The following is a 22888-nucleotide window of genomic DNA, read 5'->3' on the forward strand; positions in this document are numbered from 1 at the left end:
TATCTGATGGAGTAATCAACAACAACCAGTGCAGGCAGTAGCAGATAGTAAGTAGCAGATGTCTATCTACGGAGATATTTGGACTGCAGAGTCTTGGGGACAGCCTCCTTTCCAATAGGGAGAACAGCAATCAATACAATAGTGCCTATGAACACTGGCCGACCCAAATAAGTATAAGTGAGTGCTTAGGTTCAGTTCATGAGAAGTTTATATCAAAGGTTGTAAACTTAATAAAATAATTAAAACCTAATAATTTCTTCAAAGTGAAATCTTGTTATTCAAATCTTACTATTGTAGGCCAAAGAAGGCTGTTGTCAAACTAATAGCATAGTAAGTCCAGCACTACTGAAGGGGTGGGGGGTGCATGTACCAATGCCAAAATGAAATAAAGAAAAACGACCTCTATACACAGAATTGAAAACACTAACAGCTCCAACACAGAATGAATATATCACTCCTGTGGGCCCACTCTTTCACAAAAAGAGAGCCAGACCCAAAAAACAGGCGCCATGACTTTTTTGGCCGAATTCTGTGTTTGGAACTTCTTGGGCTGTGGGGACCCGCTGTGGCGCCATTCCTTTGACTGTGCCTTGGTTTCAGGATCATAGATGTGGAGCCAAGTTTCATTCTCAGTCACTAACCTAGCCAAAATGTCCTGTTCAGCTTCAAAATGGGCCAAAACGGCTTTGGATGCTTCAACTCGTTCCTTCTTCTGATCACTGTTTAAACATTTCTGCACCCACTTGGCTGAAAGCTTGCTCATCGCTAGGATAGTCGTGATAACAAACCCAACATGCTTCTGTGAGATGTCAAGTATCTGGGCTATCTTTTTTTAAGATATTCACCGGTCCACAATAATCAACTCATGGACAGCATCGCAGGTTGCCGGGTCAGTTGAAGTTGGGGGGCGCCCACTGCGGGGCTCATCTTCAAGGGTGAAATGCCCAGTCTTGAAACAAGATATCCAGGTTTTGACAGTGCTTTTACGAAGGACACTTCTCCCCCAGTGTTTGTGACATCTCAGTGTGAATGTCCTTTGCTTCATGACGGCTGGTAACTCCAAAGACGTGAAACTTGCTTGTGCCTCTGCCATCACAGCTTTTCAATAAAAGAAAAAAAACAGTTTTAAGAATCGCAAAGACCTGATAATTGCACAGTTACATACTAAGATATTAGGCTGTCATATGCCCCCACACTCATTTTACAGCTTCATCTGGAAGGGGACAAAGCCAGGAACTTCTCAGCACCCCCTCGTATATTCCTTCAAATTTTTGTCTCTTGTAATTTTAGCTAAAAATTTCCAAGGCTATGCACTCCATCATAGGAAGTTCCCTAATTCAGGAGGTGACCTGCCACCTACTTCTCAATCCTTCTCAAACCTTGCAGATCCTGAAGACTAATTGTAAATCCATGGTAGCAGTGAACCTGAACCTAATTCCTACTTGGAAGTTTTTTTTTTTATATAGAATTTGAAACAAAAAGTAGATTTTAACTGTACAGCACAGACACAATTACATTTTAAATGTTTCCTATACTATAGCAAATTTCCACTTTTTAAGTTCACATCTAGCTCAGGGATAAATATAAAGTTAAAGTCACCCTGTTTACTAAGCTCATTTTCCAAAATGAACATTCTCTTTGCTAAAAGAACATTTTCTTTACCTATAATACCTTAATCCTTTTATTTCAGGGTTTACTTTTCATAATCATCTAGTTCCTCTATGCTGCATCACCATGCAGCGTTGTGCTTGTGTTGTGTAGTGCTGAGTGACGTCTATTTACAATAATCTAACAATAACCAAGCAAGATGTAAGAACATGCATCTAAAAGATGCCAAAAACAAAAGAAAGCAACAACAGAACTCTATGAGTAAAATATAATTGGACAGGCTTCAAAGTGTTACGTCAATCAGTACATCTTTACAGATACAATAAGACACACATATGGGACAAGGAACTCATTACATCCAGGGAGATATATGAATGAGTAGCAGCTAACTAAAAAAGTTATGCTGGTGAATTTTCATTGTCATACAAAAAAGTGGTTCTGGGGTTAAAAGGCATAACTGCAAGTTCTATTGAAATGCAGCAATTATGAGACACACTAATTTAGCTTTTTATGTGAAAATATATGTAAGAAATGTCAGTTGACACAATGGCCCTCATTATTTCAGAACAACTGACAAAGTAATCATTGCTCAGTCCTTTCAAATGTCAGTGGATTTTGGGATGCTCTGTGAGAGAGATCAAAGTATATTCACTCCTACACAGTGCGGAGGAAGCCATTTTGTTTCCTGATACTTTTTTTTTTAGAAAACTTAATAAAGGTAATTCTACCATGTACAAGTTATTTAGGAGGCATAGTGGGGCAACACTGCAGAGGTAACTGCGACCTGAAAAAAAGATTTGCTTGCCAACTCCCTAATCTGATCCAGTGATCAGTAGGCTCATTCCAATCCATGGATTACTGCCTGAAAGTCTAGTTTTTTGATACAATTTTTTTTTAGTATCAGAGTATCAGAGATATCATTAAGGATATACCATACCTTACCTCCATGCTGCAGAACCTTTCATTATGGTAATGCTATCCAATATAAGCTGGTACCATTCAGCTACTATTATAAAAAAAAACTCAGTAAAAGCGAAAAAGGTAAAAATTAATGGAAAATAAAAATCTTGAAACAAAAGATAAAGGTTAAGGCAAATTTTCTAGTTGTACAAGTATCCACTTTATAAACAGTTCTTATTGGCTAGGAAGTTGAAAGAGGTGGAAGACGTTATGTGTTTCTGGTAGAGCAGCTAGTATTTTTTTTCAAGGAGTTACCAAAGTATTTCTGCACACACTTTTAGACATCTGAGGCTTGTAGTATACATTTTACTGACATTGGAGAGACCATATTTATGTATTGCTAAGTATCTGTGCTTGTTAGTAATTACACATATAACACACATTAAAGACTATTTGTACTTTATATATTAACAGCACAGTCTATTATTAGGCTTTTCGATGCCGGTGTTATAGGTTAATTGGCACTAACAATCAAATGACTCTTTTCCCGACCTCCAAACTTGTTATTAACAGGATAAAAAATATTGGTCCAATATATTTATGAAGTCAAAATGGGACATTCTTGGGAGCAGATTGCCGTGTGTAAGTTCCATGTTGTCTGTAGGCTTATGTAGAATAAATGTCCTGCCCCATTCCTTATATGACAGTGTTTGAGCTTGACCATTGGCTCCATCTTTATAGCACCACAAAACACATGGAGCAATGGTGGAGCACACTGAAGATGAGTATAGGTGGTTTAGGGGAAACACATGGACCTCGACAATTCCCACGAGGGAATGTTTGAGGGATTGTCTGATTCCCTGTTTTATAAATAGACCCCTATGTGAACATGTGCATTATCTAAATTTGCTATGTTTTAGTAGTTAGAATACAGAAGCATCATTATCTATTATTTCCCAGCGACAGAAAAATTTGTCCATCATGTTATTTATTTTTTTTCTCTTGCCACTACAGTGTAGCTTTTTAGTTTTTTTTCTATTTTGTCATTTGTTCTTAAGAAGATAGCACCTTGTCACTTTAGTTTGTTATTTAAATCCTTATTTAGACTTAAATATATAAAACAGGTCTATTATGTCCATCAAAGTTTGGTATTATATGAACTTTCTGCTGTTTTATACACACCAGATTCTTTTTTTTTTTCATTTTAAAAACAAGTAAATTGCATTTTAGCGCAGACAGAGGTAATAATGTTTGAAATAAAACAAATAAACTTTTTTTGAGATTTCAGAAAGCCAGTCCTCCTATCTGACCTTCCAATAATAAGTGATGATAAAGTTGATTGACTGCTTTTGTCAGTCGTACAAAGAGATTCAATTCAACAGTTTGACCTTTCTTTCGCCTTTTGTGGCATCCCATAGCATTCTGTGTTATTAGTTTACGGTGAAGGAAACTGTCTTGGAGTGACTGTTTGTATAACAGAAAGATTGACAATGCATCTCCAGTCTGGACACATATTGCAGTCAGGCGATGGAAGAAGCTTTTGTTTTTTATATAACACAATAGAACTTTTGTGAAGTGTCAATTATAGAAACTGGATTTGATGGCAGAAAATCAAATTTTGGTCCATGCAATGTGGCCATTTACTCAGCTGACTCAAAAAGACATCCATTACAGAATCCCTGGATGAGCATAGCTTTCTTCTATAGCTTTCCTTATTTCTGTTTGCTATTATCACCTAATGCCTTATATATCCAGTGCTAATAAAATTCTAGAGGCTTTTATCTGGAAACACATTATTACATAGGCAGAAAAAGGTAGAATTGTAAACTGTTCTTTTATTGTCAAAATATCACCTATATACAAATTAATATTTTCTTTGCATACAGCATATTTAAAGGGCAGAGATGAAATATTTCAGAAGGAAAATCAGGAACATATAAATATATATATATATATATATATATATATATATATATATATATATATATATATATTTATATATATATTTAATCACAACTTCCTTGACTGCCTTGTTATTGGTAAAGGTGGGGATGTTTGTAGTTTGAAGTATTTTGGCCCCCTGGAGGGTGTATGTAGAGATTAGACCATAGATGCACTGATTTGATGGACAACCCACCTATAATATATATATATATATAAAATTATTATTAATATTATTAATACCAGGATTTATATAGTGCCAACATAGCACTGTACATTAAATAGGGGTTGCAAGTGACAGACAAAGATGGACAGTGACACAGGAAGAGGAGAAGACCCTGAAGAGTTTACAATCTAGGAGGTGAGGGAAATAACACTCGATAGGAGGGGAGATATATAACTATAAAAACAATATATATATATATATATATATATATATATATACATATACAATATATAAACTCAGCTAAAATATATGTACACCTTGGGTATATAAATATATAACAGCAAGGCTGAGGTGTAGCTGTACATAATATCTAGAAGAACCTTAAAAAAGTACTCCATGCGCACTTTTATGGGATTTGATTCAAGCCAAATGAAGTCATGGCATCATGGCAAGACTGAAGACTGAAGAATGTGTCCAATGTTTAGTTCTCATTTGCCTCTATAATCTACCCAAGAGAGTGTCATGTTCTTCCCTATCTGTAAAATGTTATATACTGGGGGCTCTTTAATAAGCAGTAGACCATTTTTTGGAACCAGTGCCTGTTTATACTTCGATAAAATATTATATATATTTTCCTATTTATGTGTTTATATATTTTACTTATAGTACTTTATAGTACCTCTAGTATTTTATAGTACTTAGTATAGAGAAAATTAACAAGAACAGTAGCTTGTTATTTATCCAACTCTTTGGGCCAAGATTCAAAGAATTTTTAATTGTTTTGGCGTGCCCCACTGTTTAAGTTTCCTATCTTTTTGTTGTTTGTGTCATTTTATAGTCTCCAGTGGCTAAGCGGAGGCACTTTTTACTATTCAGCTGTCGTACGCAATGTCACAAACACAATTCACGGCAAAACTTTGACCTGTGTTTTATTTGCACCTCGTCGCTTTCCCCACAGCCGAAATGATTTCTGCTTGACAACAAATAGATGTCTTCAATTAAGCTTTATGCTTATCATTTGTTCACTTTTATATCGGTAGTGACAAGCATGTATATTGCCAAACACCTCGCACTTAAAACTTTTGTAGAGACGAATATCATGGCCGATATTTTATATGGAAGATGATAGCGTACGGATAGTTTAATTTGTACATTGTATTGCCTCTTCACATTTTAGTGGAGTACATTTATTTGATGGATAATATAATACAGAACAAGATCCCCTCGAAAGATACAGTTTATTAGGATTAATTTTTGCAAGTAAATCCATGTTAATCCAGAAAGACAGATACATTGAAACAATCTCCAGAGCTTCTATTTCTCTTAGGAAATGTCTGGTTCCTGAAACACTTTATTTTTATAAAAGGAATAAAAGCTTTAACAGTGTTTTTTGGGTTTGGTATTCCAGACAAATGAGACACTTCAGAAATAACAGCACCTAAGTGGTATACAAACACGGAACAGTTGGTTGCTACATGGCTTACTGTGTATTGTTTTTGAGATGTAAAAGGTGTTTTTGGATCACATGGAATAAAGAAAATATGGCCATCTGCCTCCAGAAAAGGAATCGTCTTTCAAGAATATATTCATGTAAAGTATGTTTAATGGGATTTTATTATAGTATTATTGTATTTAGCTAAAAAAAACTTTTCAAGGTGAAATACTATATAATTTAATGAAAGAAACATTATAGTTACAAATAAATGTTCGAAGTGTAAATCCCTACAGGGAGAATATTCTTTCTGCTTGGTGTGCCAGTTTTTTTATTCAGGTATTGCCGCGGTACGTCTGTCCCCTTTATTGTTATTTCTGCAGATCGTGAAACAAGCCTTTTTTTTAATGCTGGAACACCAACTAGGTTCGCATGAAAATAAAAAAAAATAAAAGGTAAAAAATAAGAGTCTGAATTAAACGTGCCTTGGATGTGTAAGTTTGATTAGCAATACAGAAAGAAGAAAAAGTATAAAGCAATGGGTACAGGAAGGACACTCCTTCCGTCTTCCTGCTGAGCCCGTAATAAAAACTGATAGACCACACAACACTTAGAATAAAGGGTAAAAAAAACTTCAAAGTTTTCTTACTCTTGCTTTCCCTTACTCCCCCTTCACCACAGTCTCGTACCCACCTAGTTTTTGCCACAATGGCGCACCCTAATTTACATCCTACAGCCAGTATTCCCAATATGCAATGTCCCAAGACCCAGGTATGTATGTGTATGGAGAGTAAGGGGAGTTTGTTTTAGTTCAGATGGTTGGACAAAAAGGAAAGTAATCTTTTTTGACTGTTTTCTCACTCTGCAAGATAAACGAATTTCACATCTGATTCTAGCCCACTGACTTTAGTAGGTTACTGACTGCCAAGGGCAGATGCACCATTCAATAAGACTATCACTACCATTGAGGATACCGCTTCCAGATCCTGTGGTTCACTTTGCCGCTTAGATGCAGCTCACTAGGGCTGTATATCTTCATTACCAATGAATGGGTGTTAATTGTAAATTTGAAATTCCAGATATCATGTTATTTTGCATTTTGCTCCAAAACAGGGAGTGGGTGTACAGCTATATCTGGATAGAGAAAATAAGGCTCAGAACAGGTAGGCTTTGTTTTCTATATGCATTTTAGGGCTTAATTTGGACCTGAAAAATGTACCTTTGTTTAAGATCCCCTATGTGCACAGATCCCCTATGTGCTCAGGAGTGGCCAACCACATGAATTTAAACTACAAACATAAAATGACTCTCAGTGACCCTTATAAACCTATATATATCTTAACGCTACACACATTAGAGGTTTTATAATGGAAAATAATGGGTCCAAAATGTCTTTAGTATTAAAAGTATGAGATTTGAAATAAAATGCAGTTGTAACATTTACTGCTACTTTTTTTAAAATGAATCTTAATTGATTTTTTGGAAACTATTTCTGTAGTAGTTTGTTAAAGCTGTATTTCACATAATGAATGACAGCAAAGAGGTCACTTTGGTAACCTCCCAGAATGTTCAGCACATCTCTTTTAAAAGCATTTCAAAGTCCTTCTGTGTGTAATATTTTAATTAAAAGAGAATATAGTAGAAAGTATTTAAAAATAGCAATGCCCTTCACGTCTAACATTACTACCTTTGTCTTTTATGTCCTGTGATAGCCTTCCTTGACTGGCTACACTTAATCATCACTGAGCTAAGAAGAGCCAGTTGCTATATAATAATCACCACTTATTTTATATTTGACTTCTTAAAATGCCAATGCATGAGCAATTATTGAAGAATAACATGTGAATCACATATTTCTGAAACAAAATATTACAAAATATGTTCTACTTTCTACAATTTAATATTCTGATTTTCTTGGTAGGACCATAGAGAGTTCCTGTTTTTGTATATAAAAAAAAGCTTTCCACATATCTATAACAACACGATAATGAACATGATGATCATGAACAAAGCTAAACTTTAGGTGGTTATAATAGAAACACATTTTGTATCTATGTAATCATAAATGTAATAACTGCAAGCAGTGTAACTACCTGATTTTGACCTGGTATAAGTCTCTTAAAGTATCTGTTCAGTAAGGCTGGAGTTTAAGAATAAAAACTAGCACAAAGAATCAGGTAATATGGTGGCATGGAACATCTTGATAATAAGGGAAAAGAGGTGTGAAAGACGAGTTCCCTTGATGCTTCTGCTTTCAATGTTCAATCACAGACAATGGTAGGTCCAGGACAGTTGAGGTTCAAAGGATGTGAGTTGATTATTGCTGGATATTAGACTGGATATTACAGTATATTAGATATTCGAGGGCACATTATAAAGGAAAAGAGCTCTACTGGGGGGACCTCTGTATTATAAGTGAATATTGCAATTTAATTACATTTTTTTGGGCTATTATTTTATTTTGTATATTTTGCTTGCAGTTTTTCTATGCAAGGGAAGCTTAGTGTATGTTCAATAAGCATGCACTTTAGCGTACTGTAGCATTGTCTGCCTTAAAGTGATATTTAAAATGTCTTATTCCACTAACTTTTCTGTATCATTACTACGAAGATGAAGTTTTGTATTTTATGTTTATTATCCTGCTTTCCCGCTGAACATCTTCATGGGTTTAAGTTGGTTGAGTTGACAGGGTGTATGGGTTGATTTCTATTAAAGGAGAAAGAGCATAAACATTAAGTAGCACTGCAAGGTAGCTAACAGAACCTGGTAACTGAATAGGTGCTGTCGGGCTCAACCTGTTCTAAATTGAGCCTGAGTTCACAAAAGGGATATTGAATCAGTTTTCAAAATAATTAGGAATAATTCACAAGTGGAGAATACAATGTAGCAAAATGCTATCTCAAAGTAAAAAGAGAGATGTTACTCATTTATGGTGCAAAAACCAGAATGGTACAATAGCACATAGGGGTGACACAAAGCAACAAAAGCATCCAATGATAGTATTATACAACATTCTGCAGCTTTCTCCTGTTAATTTTCTCACAGTCCCAGAAGCTGTTCAAGCCTTGTGTTTCAGAAGCTCAGGGCCAAACAGATACAGAAAAACAGAATGGGCAGGTCACCTCCTAAAACAATACAGAATGGACTGAGAAACATGAAATATAAACAACTTTCATACATAGAAATAATAATCATATATACAATGTATGGTTCTAAAATTCCTGACAGACTAAAACTGCTTTTTTCATGTACATACATTATTACTAGCTATACACAAGCTGATCTTCTTTAAATATGTGTAAACCATTAAGACATTGAGAAGGTAAGAACTATGTAGGTGCAGTATCTGGTGTTGTTCAGACATACCATACTCTGTATACCTTTATCAAGGAAAAACAGTAGGAATTATTATTTCCTTTTGTTCCAAGGCAATTGGTCCTGTAGAAAGGCGAATGTGTAATGTCTACCACCACTATCAAATAAACCTTCATTTATGTGTTTGTTGGCTTATTCAATCTGGGTTTTAAATCTTTAACATTTCCTATTTGCCTTCCCTTAGATTTTTTAGATCTAAAAACATAACTGTCCTGATTTTAAGACTGAAAAATATAGACTATCATAGAAGAACATGTGTGGTCCAACAAACTAGAATGGATTTCATTGGCAAATGTTCTCAATCCATTCCAGGTTACCTGGATTGTACATGCTCTCCCATGATAGTCTATCTTCACCACTCTTGGAGAGCTTAAATAAATCACAACCAATGTATAAGTATCATGTCAAATAAAGTATAAACAATCTGCCAGGTGGTTTTGGGAAAGCTGTTTGAGTTCTCTCTTATCCTCTATTGTTACGGTTGGGTTTTACCAAAAATATTGGCATCCCTTCAATATCACATGCAATTGCAAGATTATTGGCATAAAAAATACCTTTTATACATAAAACTTTCACTTTATGTAAAATAAAAGAAGATGTCAGTAAGGGAGCTGTGTATCCAACCTAGATACATGCAGTAATGCTCATTTCTCTATTTTTGTAGGATTTAGTTGAGATTGCCTTGTTTTGTTTCATGCATTTGTCTGGGCTAATGTGTATCAAAATTAGATCTAAATTGTCAACTGAAGCAATTATGGATTCCAGCAGGGTATTTGGAGAACATTACATATACCTGCAATGAAAATTTAATTAGGATGAAGCTCATTCCAGTTAGATCGATACCTAAATACAGACGAAATAACTTTTGTCAATTCCTTTTTCCATGTTAACTGAAGCACAGTTTTACCATTATATTTTTCATTATTCTGATTTCATTTAACTTGCAATGCATTTGTACCATGTGATTTTTTGAATCTCGTGGATGAGAAGTATATTTTTGGATTAGCTTTGTAAGATTTTGGTGACATGGATGCTTTGGTAAAACATCCAGATATGGTATTCAGATTGGTAGATTTTTTTTTTAATTACTAACCTGGATTATGAGGTTGGATGTATCCAGAAAAAAAATAAATCTGTTTTATCTGAACATGTTTAACTAGATAATAAATACCAAAAAACGCTTCTATGATGCTTAAATATGTTTTTTGGGTCTGTCTATAACATAATTTTAATAACCTAATTCAAGTGCAGATTTCTAATTCTCCATTAACATAGGAATAATTCTGTTTGCTAAAATAAAATAAATGAGTTGAATGAAATATGATATGTTCTAGGTACCATTTTTTTAAAAATCCAAATTTCAAAAAGTCATGTGGCAACTGTATAGCTCAAGCTTTAAGTATTAACTTTTAACCTTTGACCTTACAGATTTTAACCAATGAAATGTCTCTTTAAACTTTAAAGGAAACAATGATAACGAACGCCTGGCGATTGCTAGACAGCGAATTCCATATCGACTTGGTCGAGTAGTTGATGATTGGCTACTCGACAAAGGTAAAAAACATTGATTAAAACTTCAAATAAAAATAATTTGAACATAACCAAGTAGTTTTTCGTTGTAACTCTAATAAACTTTTAAAATAAATTTTCAGTAAAACTAACTTAAAAACTTTTAAAACAGTAAAATTTAGGTAGTAATATTTGGCATACATTGTATAATAATTTTCGTGCCTGTCTAGATGTTTAATAATCGTACCCTGTTAACTTAAGGTTAAAGGGACTGTAAAGTCAATCCTCTAACATCTATGAAGAAACTCATAGACATTTTAACCAAACTTTCTAAATTATTCATAGACTGTTTTTTTTCCTGTTCCCACATCTAAATTATTATCTAAAATATGTGTAGCCTTCTTATCTTTCTTATGATCCTGAAAAAAAAACTATCTTGGCATAAACTACAGGTATTCTAAATAGTGGGCAAAATGAATTGCCAATCAAAGTGAAGTCCCTTTAACATTTGCATCCTTTCAAGGAATTTTTTTGGAACAAACCTTAATTAAAATCAAACTTAAAATTGTGTGCATGCTAATCATATGCAGAGGCCAATCTGCTTAAAAAATCTTTGATTTCATAATGCTGACAATATTTTAAAGATTTCTTTGTGTAATGAAATTGTGCCATAATTTCACCATTGGTACGTGTATCATTACTTAAGTCGCTTTTGCATCAGAAATATTCTGTTTTAATTGTTAGTCTTGCTAAATGCCAATCAGAGATATTTTATACTTTCACTGCATAATGATGCATTGCTTTTCTTAACTGGTCGTGAAGCAAACAAAATTTGATACTATAGTGGTGAATGTCGAAATGGGATGCTAATTACTTTTCATAACTAAATACCTTGCAATATATTTTCTCATTGTATACTTTTCTTTTTACAACATTTTTAACTGTCCCTACTATAGCATTGCAATTACTTATATTGAAGATTTAAATGAATTTTAATTTATTTGAAAAAAAGTGCTAATGAATAAAGATTTTAATAATTATTTTACATAGCTAATCATGCATAATTTATGTCCCATGCATTGCCATATTTTATAATGCAAGCAAGATTAAAAGAAAAAACTATGAATTTCTAAATTGTTTGATTGTGTAAGTAATAAAAGCCTTTGATTGGCCTTTCAGCATAAACATTCATACAAGTTAGATTTTTTTTTAAAGTTAATAGATAAACATGTCATGGTCACTTCATTAAAGCAATGAATTATGAGTTATATTTGTACCTCATAGTTTATTGCACCCATCATTCATTTCATAAAAATGTGTTAGTCATCTTTTCCAGAATACAGAGTTCATAGTCAACATTTTTGCATGTATATAATATTCTTTTTGCAGGACGCCAGCTCACGATCTTCAATAGCCAGGCAACCATTAAAATCGGTGGGAAGGACCGAGGACATCCTTTTCAAGGCCAGCTTAGTGGCCTTTACTACAATGGCTTAAAAGTTCTGAACATGGCTGCTGAAAATGATGCCAACATCGTGATAGAGGGGAATGTGAGGCTTGTTGGTGATGTGCCTTCATCCATGACAACGGAGTCTACTGCCACGGCAATGCAATCAGAAATGTCCACCTCCATTATGGAAACCACAACCACACTGGCAACCAGCACTAGAAGATCAAAGACACCTACACGGGAACCTGCTAGTCAGGTTAGTAGTACTTGAATTTGATCTTAACTTATGTCCAAAACCCAAAATAAACATAAAACACAGATAATAATAATAATGAGTAGTTTCCAAGAAACTTTTGTCAATTTCAGTCTTAGTTTCTTTGTTTAGTCCTGGCTTTTTTACTTTAAAAGTAAACATTTTCATTCAGTCATTATTTTATATATACAATAAGAGAACAAACACTTACTCATCAGTGTTGGCCAAAACTCTAGTGGAACATTTTTTATTCATCTTTCTGGCAGTAAGCCCAACTCTCAGGAAAAGCAGTACTGATCATTTTCTTTTGCGGTAATCTGCCATCTGTCAGCAATATGACTATATTGTGCATAGCCCTGACTGGCAGAACTCAGTTAGTATATCTCATCTATTCCAAACAGTCATTATGTTTAATGTTCATAGAGTTTCTTACAAACTGAACTTTGACAAATACAGATTTGTCTAAGCAAAATATAGTCTGTAGTGATAATAAATATCAGAATATTAGCCTTTTGCATTTTTTAATTTGTAAGGGACTGCAAATAATTAGTTCACTAGTGCTTGGTGACCACATTGAGGCCTGAGGGTTAAAATCCTATGGGGTTTTTCAAATCAATGGGCTGCACTGCTGTACGTAGCTGCTTCTAGAACCATCAGTCTCCATGATTCTTCTTCTGCTACTGTGTCATAGAAGAATGTTTGGGGACCCGTTTATATGAAAACTTCCAACAGCCCGAGATGACAACTCAAAAACCTCAATAAGGCTTCTGTCATTCTTATAACACAGTTGATTTACCAAAGCATACATTTGTACTTTGCAAGGAAATTGCTGTAATAAAGATGTTCTCGTTTTTTATCCAATCACATGCAAGCAAAAAGCAAAATCCATTTTTTTAGAAACTAATTTTAGTTTCTAAAAAAATTAGACTATTTGTTACTATTACTATTACTATTACTATTTGTATTTTAAGTGCAACTACTCTACTTCTACCACTTAACTTGCTCTACATCTTTAATAAATCAGCCACATTAATAAGCAGAACCTGCAATGAAATATTGTGGTTGGTTTAATAAAGAATTTAGGTTGTTCGCTTAGTAAATTAAGTTATTATATACAAGAGAATTTTTGCTTAGCTATGTGATTGTGGAGAAAATTCACATTGCAAAAAAATTCTGTTGTAAAAAAAAAGAAAAAAAAAAAACATGCAAGGAAATGTAAAAAATATTAAAAATGATTTTTGTTTGCCAATGTTTGGATGGCAGAAGTCTGCAAATCTTCATCTCATTCACCAAGCCCAGAAATGAAAATTCTGTTCTAAGATTTAAGCCTAAAAACAGTGTATATGTGTAATTTCACACAATTGAGACATGTTATTTGCATTTGCCCATGAAATAAATGTGTTTATATGGACTTAGCTTACAAAAAGGATGGCTCCTTGGTTTAAGCATAACATATGATTTAAGTTTACTTTGCGTGTGTTATATTTTAGTTTGCTGCTTTATTAGAGAGCTTTAGTCATTCTAAACACTTGTTCTTAGAAACACACAATGTGCTTCGTATATGCTTCAATGGCATATTCTGAACCTTCCATTAATTGGTGACCCATTTCTGCAAGATAAGATTTAAGCCCAGATCTGATGTCCATAGCCAGCCTAGCTGTCATTTGTTACAAACGTTTTCTATAAATGGTTCACAGAGAATGACTGCTTTATTACCAAAAAAAAAAAAAATCGGTCATGGTGGTTTGTTTTCCTCAATCAAACTGAGCTTTCAGTGGCAACACTGAGCCACGTAAACAGCAGTTGTGATGTACCCTAGGGCGGCTGAATGTTTTGGAACAATGGAGACGCCTCGTTGCCCAAGCAGAATTAAACTGGCTCCATTTCAAACAACAGAGCCTAAGCATGGCTGGTAAATCTTGAGGGCAAAATATGGTTAAAGGATGTGTTTCTGTTTATACTGAAGCAGTAACTTTGAAGAGGATTCATCAAAATATTCTCACGACAGCCCCGTCTCTGCCCTGCAACCCAAACAGAATAAAGGCGAGCATCTACAAAAGCACAAGACGGTCACTTGCGAACAATTTCACTTTGAAGTCAGGGGAAATGATTGTAGCAAGGTGACCTATATATATAACATGCTATACTAGACTGTTATTCCTGAATTCACACAGAGCAACTATTGCGGCTAAGGTGTGGCAGATAAAAAAAAAATCAGTTCTCTGTAAGTAAAAGAAACTTGTCTTCTTAAAACACGGGGTATTCACATTTCCTCTGTATTACAATGACAAAGGCAGAAATAATAAAAGTGCACAAACTAACCCTGCAGGCCATTCTGTCAACTAGTCTTTAGTTATCTTGGTTGAGGTAAGGTAATTTTGCAGATTTGTTTTTTATTTGTTTTTTGTCAATCAATTTGGGTTCCGTCCTTCTTCCATAATTTTAGGGCAGCACCATTTGACCTTGTTTTGGCTTGTGCTTGGGTGGCATTTTTTATCCAAAAACAATCCATAAGAATAAATATGTTTAAAACAAAGGACCTGATTTAATAAAATTTGCAAGACTGGAGAAGATAGACTATCATGGGAGAAGATGGGTCCAGCAAACCTGAAATAGATTTCTTAAAAACTATTTGCTATTGTTGGCAAATGTGTTAAATCCTGAGCTAGATTCATTTTAGGTTTGCTGAACCACTCAGATTCTTCGATGAACGTCTATCTTCTCCAGGCTTAGAGAATTTATTAAATCAGGCTCAAGGTGAGATATTTGAATTATACAGAGAAATTTTACAAAGAAAGGCAAGTCTGTATACTTATTTAGATTGGAATGTTTATTTTTTCTATTATTAGCCTAGTCTACAACATTTTAGACTAGCCATTTTGAAACAAACTAAAAAATGAGGGAGACTCTGTAGACAAGGGACATTTATTTGTCCTATGTCCCTATCTTTGAGTATGTGTCTTGTTCCACTGAATACTATTCATAATGTAGACTACTACACGGGACCTCTGGTATTAGGGATGTTGGCAGGTGCCCCATTTTCATATCTCATAGACCTAGATGCTGGTCACTTTAATGTGGTCTATTTGGGCAGTAATTTAATCCTAGCCCAAACATTGTAAACACCCCTATGTTAAATGTATTCTTGACAGCCAAATACTTAGAACTATATATTTAATCTATACACATCAAATTGTGCCTTATTCTTATCTGTGTATGATATGATACACTGACATCTAATATAGAGATTATTTTATTATGAGCTCTAGAGGGAACCAAAAATCAATTCGTTGTAAATAACGTAAAAATTGGTTTCTGCATTTTAATTTGTATTTTTTTGTAAACACCCAAAGCTGGGAAGTTTAAAATATTACCCCTCTGGCTTTTTCTTCACTTTGTCAAGTGTGCACATTTCACACATGCATTTTTTTCTTTTTCTCCAATTATTCAAAAGCAATATACACTAAAATGTTTTAGAACTCATTATTTTTTTTTATTTCAATTAAAAAAAAAGCCAAATTCTGGTAAACTATAAACATGAAACTGTTCAAGATACCATTTGCAGAAGCTGCAATAATAATAATGGCTCACATCTTTGCCTGAATTCTTCCACAAAATTTTAATTGGTAATATTCTCTGATGTATTTTATGCATCCAAATCTGCTTTTTTCTTTATAGCTACAAGAATACAATATAAGGTAGGTATACCACTGCATATTATTCTCTAAAATGTTAATGATAGGAAATAAAATGGTACGTTAGATGAAAAAAGGAATACTAATTCTGCTTGTTTTGTGTTTCTACTTTGAGTTTTGTTTTACTAATGTTGCATACTTGTTTTACACTTCTGTTTATTAGATTGCTTTATGACAAGATAAAATGATCCTGAAAAAAAAAGTCATAGCAGTAGACCTATAAATTTACCTACAATTAAAGCCAGTGTGTGAAGTAAGTAACAGTTGGTGATGACAACAGAATGTATCACAGAGGACTCGTATTTCCTTCACTTCCATATTGTGCCATCTGCATTGGATGACAGAATGAATAATGCTTCTTTGAATCGACTACGGTCATATGGCATTGTAGAAAAAGATTACAATTTTTTTTATCAATGAGATGTGTATAGTTTAGGTACTGGGACAATCAGGACTTGTAAATGGCAAAATTAAAATCCTGGTGTGCTCATAATAAAAATTGGTTTAAAACAAAAAAAGTTTAGAAATGAACCACAGCTATAATGTAAATTCAAAAAACAAAACAAGCCCAACATGCTCATGTCACATCTATCTAATTAAGGGAGCTGATGCTCTTCTTCAAAATTCCTCCTCACCCCCTCTATTCTCCCTTTTGTTGGTTTGATACATAGATCTCTAATAATAATGTTTTATGCTTTTATTCACCCTTTAAATTATTGCAGTTAAAAGCCAGAATAAATAAAATTATAGAAGTTAAGAAAAATACACTTTCCTATTGAGCCAATCATCTTAATGGTCATGTAACTGGGCCTACATACCTTGTCCTAACAGGTATCCCTCACTATCATATCAAAAGGTTTTTTTATTCACTTTTTTTAGGGAATTCAATAAAAAAATGTACCTAGGACATTTTTGAATATTTGTTATTAATATTATTACACAGTATTTATATAGCGCCAACATATTACCCAGCACTGTACAAAGTCCATAGTCATGTCACTAGCTGTCCCTCAAAGGAGCTCACAACGTAATGGTTGTACAATAGTCATATGTCTTCAATACAGAACATTTATTCTCTCCTCCAATAGCCCTAACGATGCAATGATAGGTGTAAATACAGCATGGGTACCACTGGCTTCCAATGACCTCTGAGTAGTTCAGACAGGTAGTACAGAGTTGCTTTGGGTACCTGCTTTAGGAAGTCACATATTTTTCATATTAGCAGCCTTCCAAGTTCCAGAATAATTTAAATACGGTAAAGTCTACGATCCAACACATCTTTGACACTACACTGTAAAGACTATAGAATAGTGTATGTCTACAAGGAGAATTGTAATTTGGCTACTTGGCCCACATCAAACAGATGCTAAGCCAATGTGCATTGTACAATATTTGTAGTTTTCTGCTAACTTTTCAGTTGTTATTGATTTGAACCACCCCCATTACTCACCCCCAGTGGTTTACTGTGGATCACTAGTACACATTTATAGCAGTCCCTGTCCCTAGGAAGGTAAAGGAAAATTGACCTCACCTCACCTGTATACTATTTTATTTTTGGGAAAGGTATTCTTACTAATATTTTTCGATTTTGGCAGGAAACAAATCTATGCAAAAACAGTGGGGTTCATTGACCAAATGAATTATCACTCTGCAGGGAAAAAACAGTTATCTTAGTGAATGATCATTGTGCCCCGGTTCTTGATGCCCCAGGCTTACAGAAAGTTAGTTGAATTATGCTGGGTGTTATTTAACCTGGAAGGAGACCAAGACATGACCAAGTCTGTAGGAAACAGCAATGGAGATTTTTAGGTGCAACACCATTTTTTAAAAAAAAAAAAAAGGGTGCAGCACTGCCCCTTAATTCTCGCCTGCCTAGGCTATCGAGAATGAATGGGAGTGCAAAGCCTCCTGAATACGTACGTCACTTATCCCAGGAGGCTCTTGGGTGCTCCTTCTGCGCAGAAGGAGCCTTTTTTGCATGCGCAGTGAGATCGGAAATTTTTTTTCATCTTACGTCACCCGATCTCGCGTCTGGGTCAGGTGATGTTGGATAAAGAACCATGAAGAAGAGGAGAAGATGGCGGCGCCTGGAGCACTGACTCTAGCACAGATGCCAGGATGACGCAGGACCAGATGCAAGACACCCCCGGATGGACTGGACCACCCTGCGGGATTAAAGGTAAGTTTATTTATTTATTTTTTTGGCTGTTTTGAGTTTAGTTTCTCATATGATTAGATTGTGAAAAGAACTATCCAACTATACTTTGCAATTCAGCTCCTACTCAAGCTTGCAGTAATACCAGTAGCTTTATTAGTGAGGCATGATGGTTCAGCTTCAAATCAATACAGTATTCCCAGATAAGAACTGTGTTGTTTATCATTGCGTTAAACTAAAATTAATTAATTAAAAAAAATGTTTTCAAGGATCGTACACTTTACACCTAAAACAACAATAATTCTGAATTGAATTTGCTACACACAGCAGGAACACCTCAGTGGTTTCCTTCTCTAATGCTTTGTCTTCAAATAGCTGTTTAGATGTCATTAATCAAAGAATTGAAACAAGTGATTTATAAATATAACATAGATGTTTATTATTGTGGAACACAGCATTCTCGATAACTAGATCATTCCACCTTCCCTGTCCTGGGAGAGACATAGACACAATTGTTTGCACAGTTATAACTTGACAAATAAACATGGCACAGCTCGGCAACTGAACAGCAGTAAAGTACACAATGAAATTTTAAATAGGTAAAACACTTGCAAATGTTTGCTGTTGCTGTGCACACAAGATAATTGTTTTGTGTAGTATTTTCTGTTACCAGGGGTGAAAGATCCATAACACGGGCATTTAAAGGGTCAGTTAACTTAAAACTGATATTTCAGGATTGGATTGATGAACTGAAATCCAACTTCCTTTTGAATGGAGATATTGGGTCTGATTTACTAAAGCTCTCCATGTCCAGAGAGGACAAACTTTCATCAGTGAAGCTGGGTGATCCAGCAAATCTGGAATGGATTTTTTAAGTCATTTGGTATTTGTTACCAAATGTTTTCAGTCCTGGAACAGATCCATTGCAGGTTTGCTGGATCACCCAGCTTCACTGATGAAAGTGTATCTTCTCCAGCCTTGGAGAGTTTTAGTAAATCAGGCCCATTTTGTGAAACTAGTTAGACCCTGTTCAATATGTGCGGTACATTGAACCTCATATAGTGCTCAATATAAAGGAACAATCAAGCACTGCATAGAAAGCAATGTCTGATGTTCTTATTATATATGTGCTTTCAGTCCGGTTCTGTGCATTGCTACATTTAAAGTAAAATGGTGTCAGTGTTCCAATGGAAAAGCTGTACATTGCAGTAAATTGTGGTAAAATTCACATCAGCCACACCTGTTAAAATGTGAACCAAGCTTTACAACAACCTGCTCTAAAGACAAAAGTTTTTTTTAACTTCTTAACTGGATAGAGTAGAGAAGGCTGAAAGTTGTCTACAGAAAAGCTCTCCCTATCAGATGATATCTCCTCCTGTGTTAACCACTCTATAATTTCTTATTTTGTTTTTGGTGACTCTGGTCACCAATAAAAATAGGGTGAATGTCCCCACTGGGAAATACGACAGTTATAACATTTACCAAACTTTGTATATCAAGGATACAAACAAATTTTCTTTTTGATGAAAAGCCAGAAGGATTCACTTCAATAAAAACTGCCAGAAGTCTAAACCATCCCTATTCTATCTAAAACTAAAAAAAAAAAGTTTTGCTTGGAGATACATTTATTGTTACCAGGAGCATATAAGTAATAGTTTTATGTAGCACCCAATGTATTTCAGGTGGAATGTCTCCATACATATATGCTATTCCCACTACCCTAGGTTATCAGGTTTTTGTATCATTTAGTGAACTATTACTAATTAGATTGTGCATTTGTAAATCTTCAAATATATGTGCTGTAAAAAAGAGAAAACTTACATTTTAAAAGATTGATGCTAAGTAAATATACACCCCCATCCTCATGTGGGCACAGATTAATAGAAACATTTGTTTGATGTCACAATATAGAATGAGGGTCTAGCTTTCTAATCTGTCAGCATGATGATAACCACCTATTACAGTTTAATTTCAAGAAAGAATAAAACGTTTTAATTGTGCTAAAAACATATATGCAGCTTTACATCTACACCTATCTAATTAATTAGTTTACAGTCCCCCATAAAAAAGCCATATGTAAAAAAATCATCAACTCAATTTACTGCATCATTAGGATCTGTATAGTAAAAAGTCATATCTGTTTAAAAATATAGCGTTTTGATGTCATAAACTGTATTATCATTATTGTGCTTTTGCTGATGGAAACACACCAAAGCCATGTCCTCCTTTGGACTATTTGAGATCCTTGAGTTAGTTTGTCTTCATATAATCTATTTCTACTTTGCTGGAGAAGCTGACAAAAGCATCTGGGTCTCTCTGGTGGTAATTAGGGAAGGCTTACTGCCTGCTGTGCTGAAAAGTAGCTCAGAGACTTCTACATGAGTAAATTCATGGAGGAAAGACAGAAGATGATGAGTGCTGATGCAGTGGTACCAGAAACACATAAGGGGGTAATTGTATCCACCGGTGTCGAGCGTGTCATCTGCTTTCTTATTGTCCTCATCAAACACTTTATCACAACTCAAATGAGAGCATGGGTGTATAAAACTGACTCATTTATTGACACTAACTTCCATGTGAGCTGAAAAGTGTCCTCTTAATTCACATTCTCGTTACTGCTGAAAGTGAGTTTTATTGATTGGCACCTAAAATTGTTTAGAATAACTGGCAAAGTGCGACTTTCGAGTTGTTAAAAGCCTGATAACTATGCAGGTCAAGGAAGACTCACATTTATTACAGTTTAAGTTTCAGTTTGCTTTGAAAGTCTCTCTCATTAGTTAGTCCCGGAGGACAACAAGGGTAATGCAATTTTGTTTTTCTGATACGTTTATGCCTGGCGCACATTTGTTTGCATTGCATTTTAAAGCATTTCGCTGTCACAGAAAAATAATGGGAGCTAAACTTATATTGCCTATGAAATTTTACAGAAACATTGGTCAGTTCAAATGATCACTTAGCTTTAGCACAACAAATGTGATGTATAGTGGAGTTATTTATTTTTATACATCTGGTTACGTAGCGTAAATGTTTACAACGGCTGTAGTGCATTAAGTGGACTGATCATGACATTTGTAACATTTTATAAAAGGGTCGTTTTCCCTTTTATACAACGGAAAATGTGTTTCCTAAAAAAATTTCAATAATCAATGTGTTTCACATTTTTATCTGCAAAATTTTATTTTCACACCTGCTCAGGGCTCCTGACTTTATTCCATGCATTGCTGTAATTTACCAAACTCCAATGCTTTTGTTTCCAATCTGGAAACCCCTTCGCTCAAGCAGACAGACCCTTTATGGGTGATGTATCCCAACCTCAGAGAGCCCAATGTAACAAAGTATCAAGTTCCTCACAGCCACCAATCAGATTGCCCAATGTAACAAAGTATCAAGTTCCTCACAGCCACCAATCAGATTCTTGTTTTAAGATTAGTAGGTGATTGATGATACCAAAAATATCCTAAGAAAGTGGTCTTCCAAACTGTTCACTGCCTTGCCCATGAGCACCCTACATATGCTAGGTATAAATTGATCTGCATGGTCACCATTTTTATTCACCTTCTAATTGTACCAAGACTAATAAAATTCACCATAATATATTGTTTTTTAGTATATGTCAGACAAATATTAAAAAGTAATAAAAGGTTGAACATGCAAAACATAAATAGGCAAAGCAATACAAACAGTAAGTATAGTAAAAATGATATATAGAAGAATAGACGGATGGCCCCTTTTTATCATCCTCCATTTATTTTTTTACATTCAGGTGCCACGTGGGAAGCTTGTCCCTATTCCCATTTCACTCTGGCACTTAAATGTGCCCGCTCAAGGCAGTTGTCTAAAACAGGCAGATGGGGGAAGCTCCTTGAGGGCCTAGTTTCTATAGCAACCTGGCACAGTCAGAGAACGAAATACTCACCAGTTCTACTAATAAATATTTCTAGAATGGCCACTTCAGTTCAATCAGGCAGTAGATGTAAAATACACAGAGGGAGGTGGGGGGTCCATCATGAGAACAAAGTATAGAAAATTAGGATGAACGATATCTGGACCTACAGCGAGAGAAAACCATAATTCATCACTCCTCAATGGGAAGTGTTGATTTCAAGATGAATAATAAACTGAATAAAAATTAGGATTATAGGAAGCATCAAGTCAAAAAACATAGCTGCGTAATAAATTAAACCTGGTGAAATGTACTAAGCCACAATCCCTGCTGAAAAGCAAGCATTATAAAGCTCCAGATCTGCTTGCTTTTTCATATTTTTATCATTGTGTGCAGAATCTTAGTTCCTCCCTGTAGTATCTTTGTACTAGCAGGTAAGCCAAGACTGCAAAATCATGAAATGAGGCAATTTTGTGTTATATATTTGTTTGCACATATTGTATATAAATGGTATATACAAC

At 34.7% G+C, this 22888-nt stretch overlaps 1 protein-coding gene across 26 annotated transcripts in view; it reads left to right on the forward strand.

The window, feature by feature from the left end:
• The window catches only part of NRXN1 (neurexin 1), an 892798-nt gene that overhangs the window by 811509 nt on the left and 58401 nt on the right, over positions 1 to 22888 (forward strand). For 15 of the 26 annotated variants that reach the window (XM_072409697.1, XM_072409698.1, XM_072409701.1 and 12 more), the window contains 2 exons: positions 10887 to 10976; positions 12321 to 12637. In XM_072409697.1, coding sequence (XP_072265798.1) covers positions 10887 to 10976; positions 12321 to 12637 — 407 coding nt within the window. The remainder of the gene's footprint in view (positions 1 to 10886; positions 10977 to 12320; positions 12638 to 22888) is intronic. The other 11 variants (XM_072409708.1, XM_072409709.1, XM_072409711.1 and 8 more) reach the window with 1 other exon arrangement.

This window comes from Pyxicephalus adspersus, chromosome 4, assembly GCF_032062135.1.
Source record: "Pyxicephalus adspersus chromosome 4, UCB_Pads_2.0, whole genome shotgun sequence".
In the NCBI taxonomy this organism is placed as follows: Eukaryota; Metazoa; Chordata; class Amphibia; order Anura; family Pyxicephalidae; genus Pyxicephalus; species Pyxicephalus adspersus.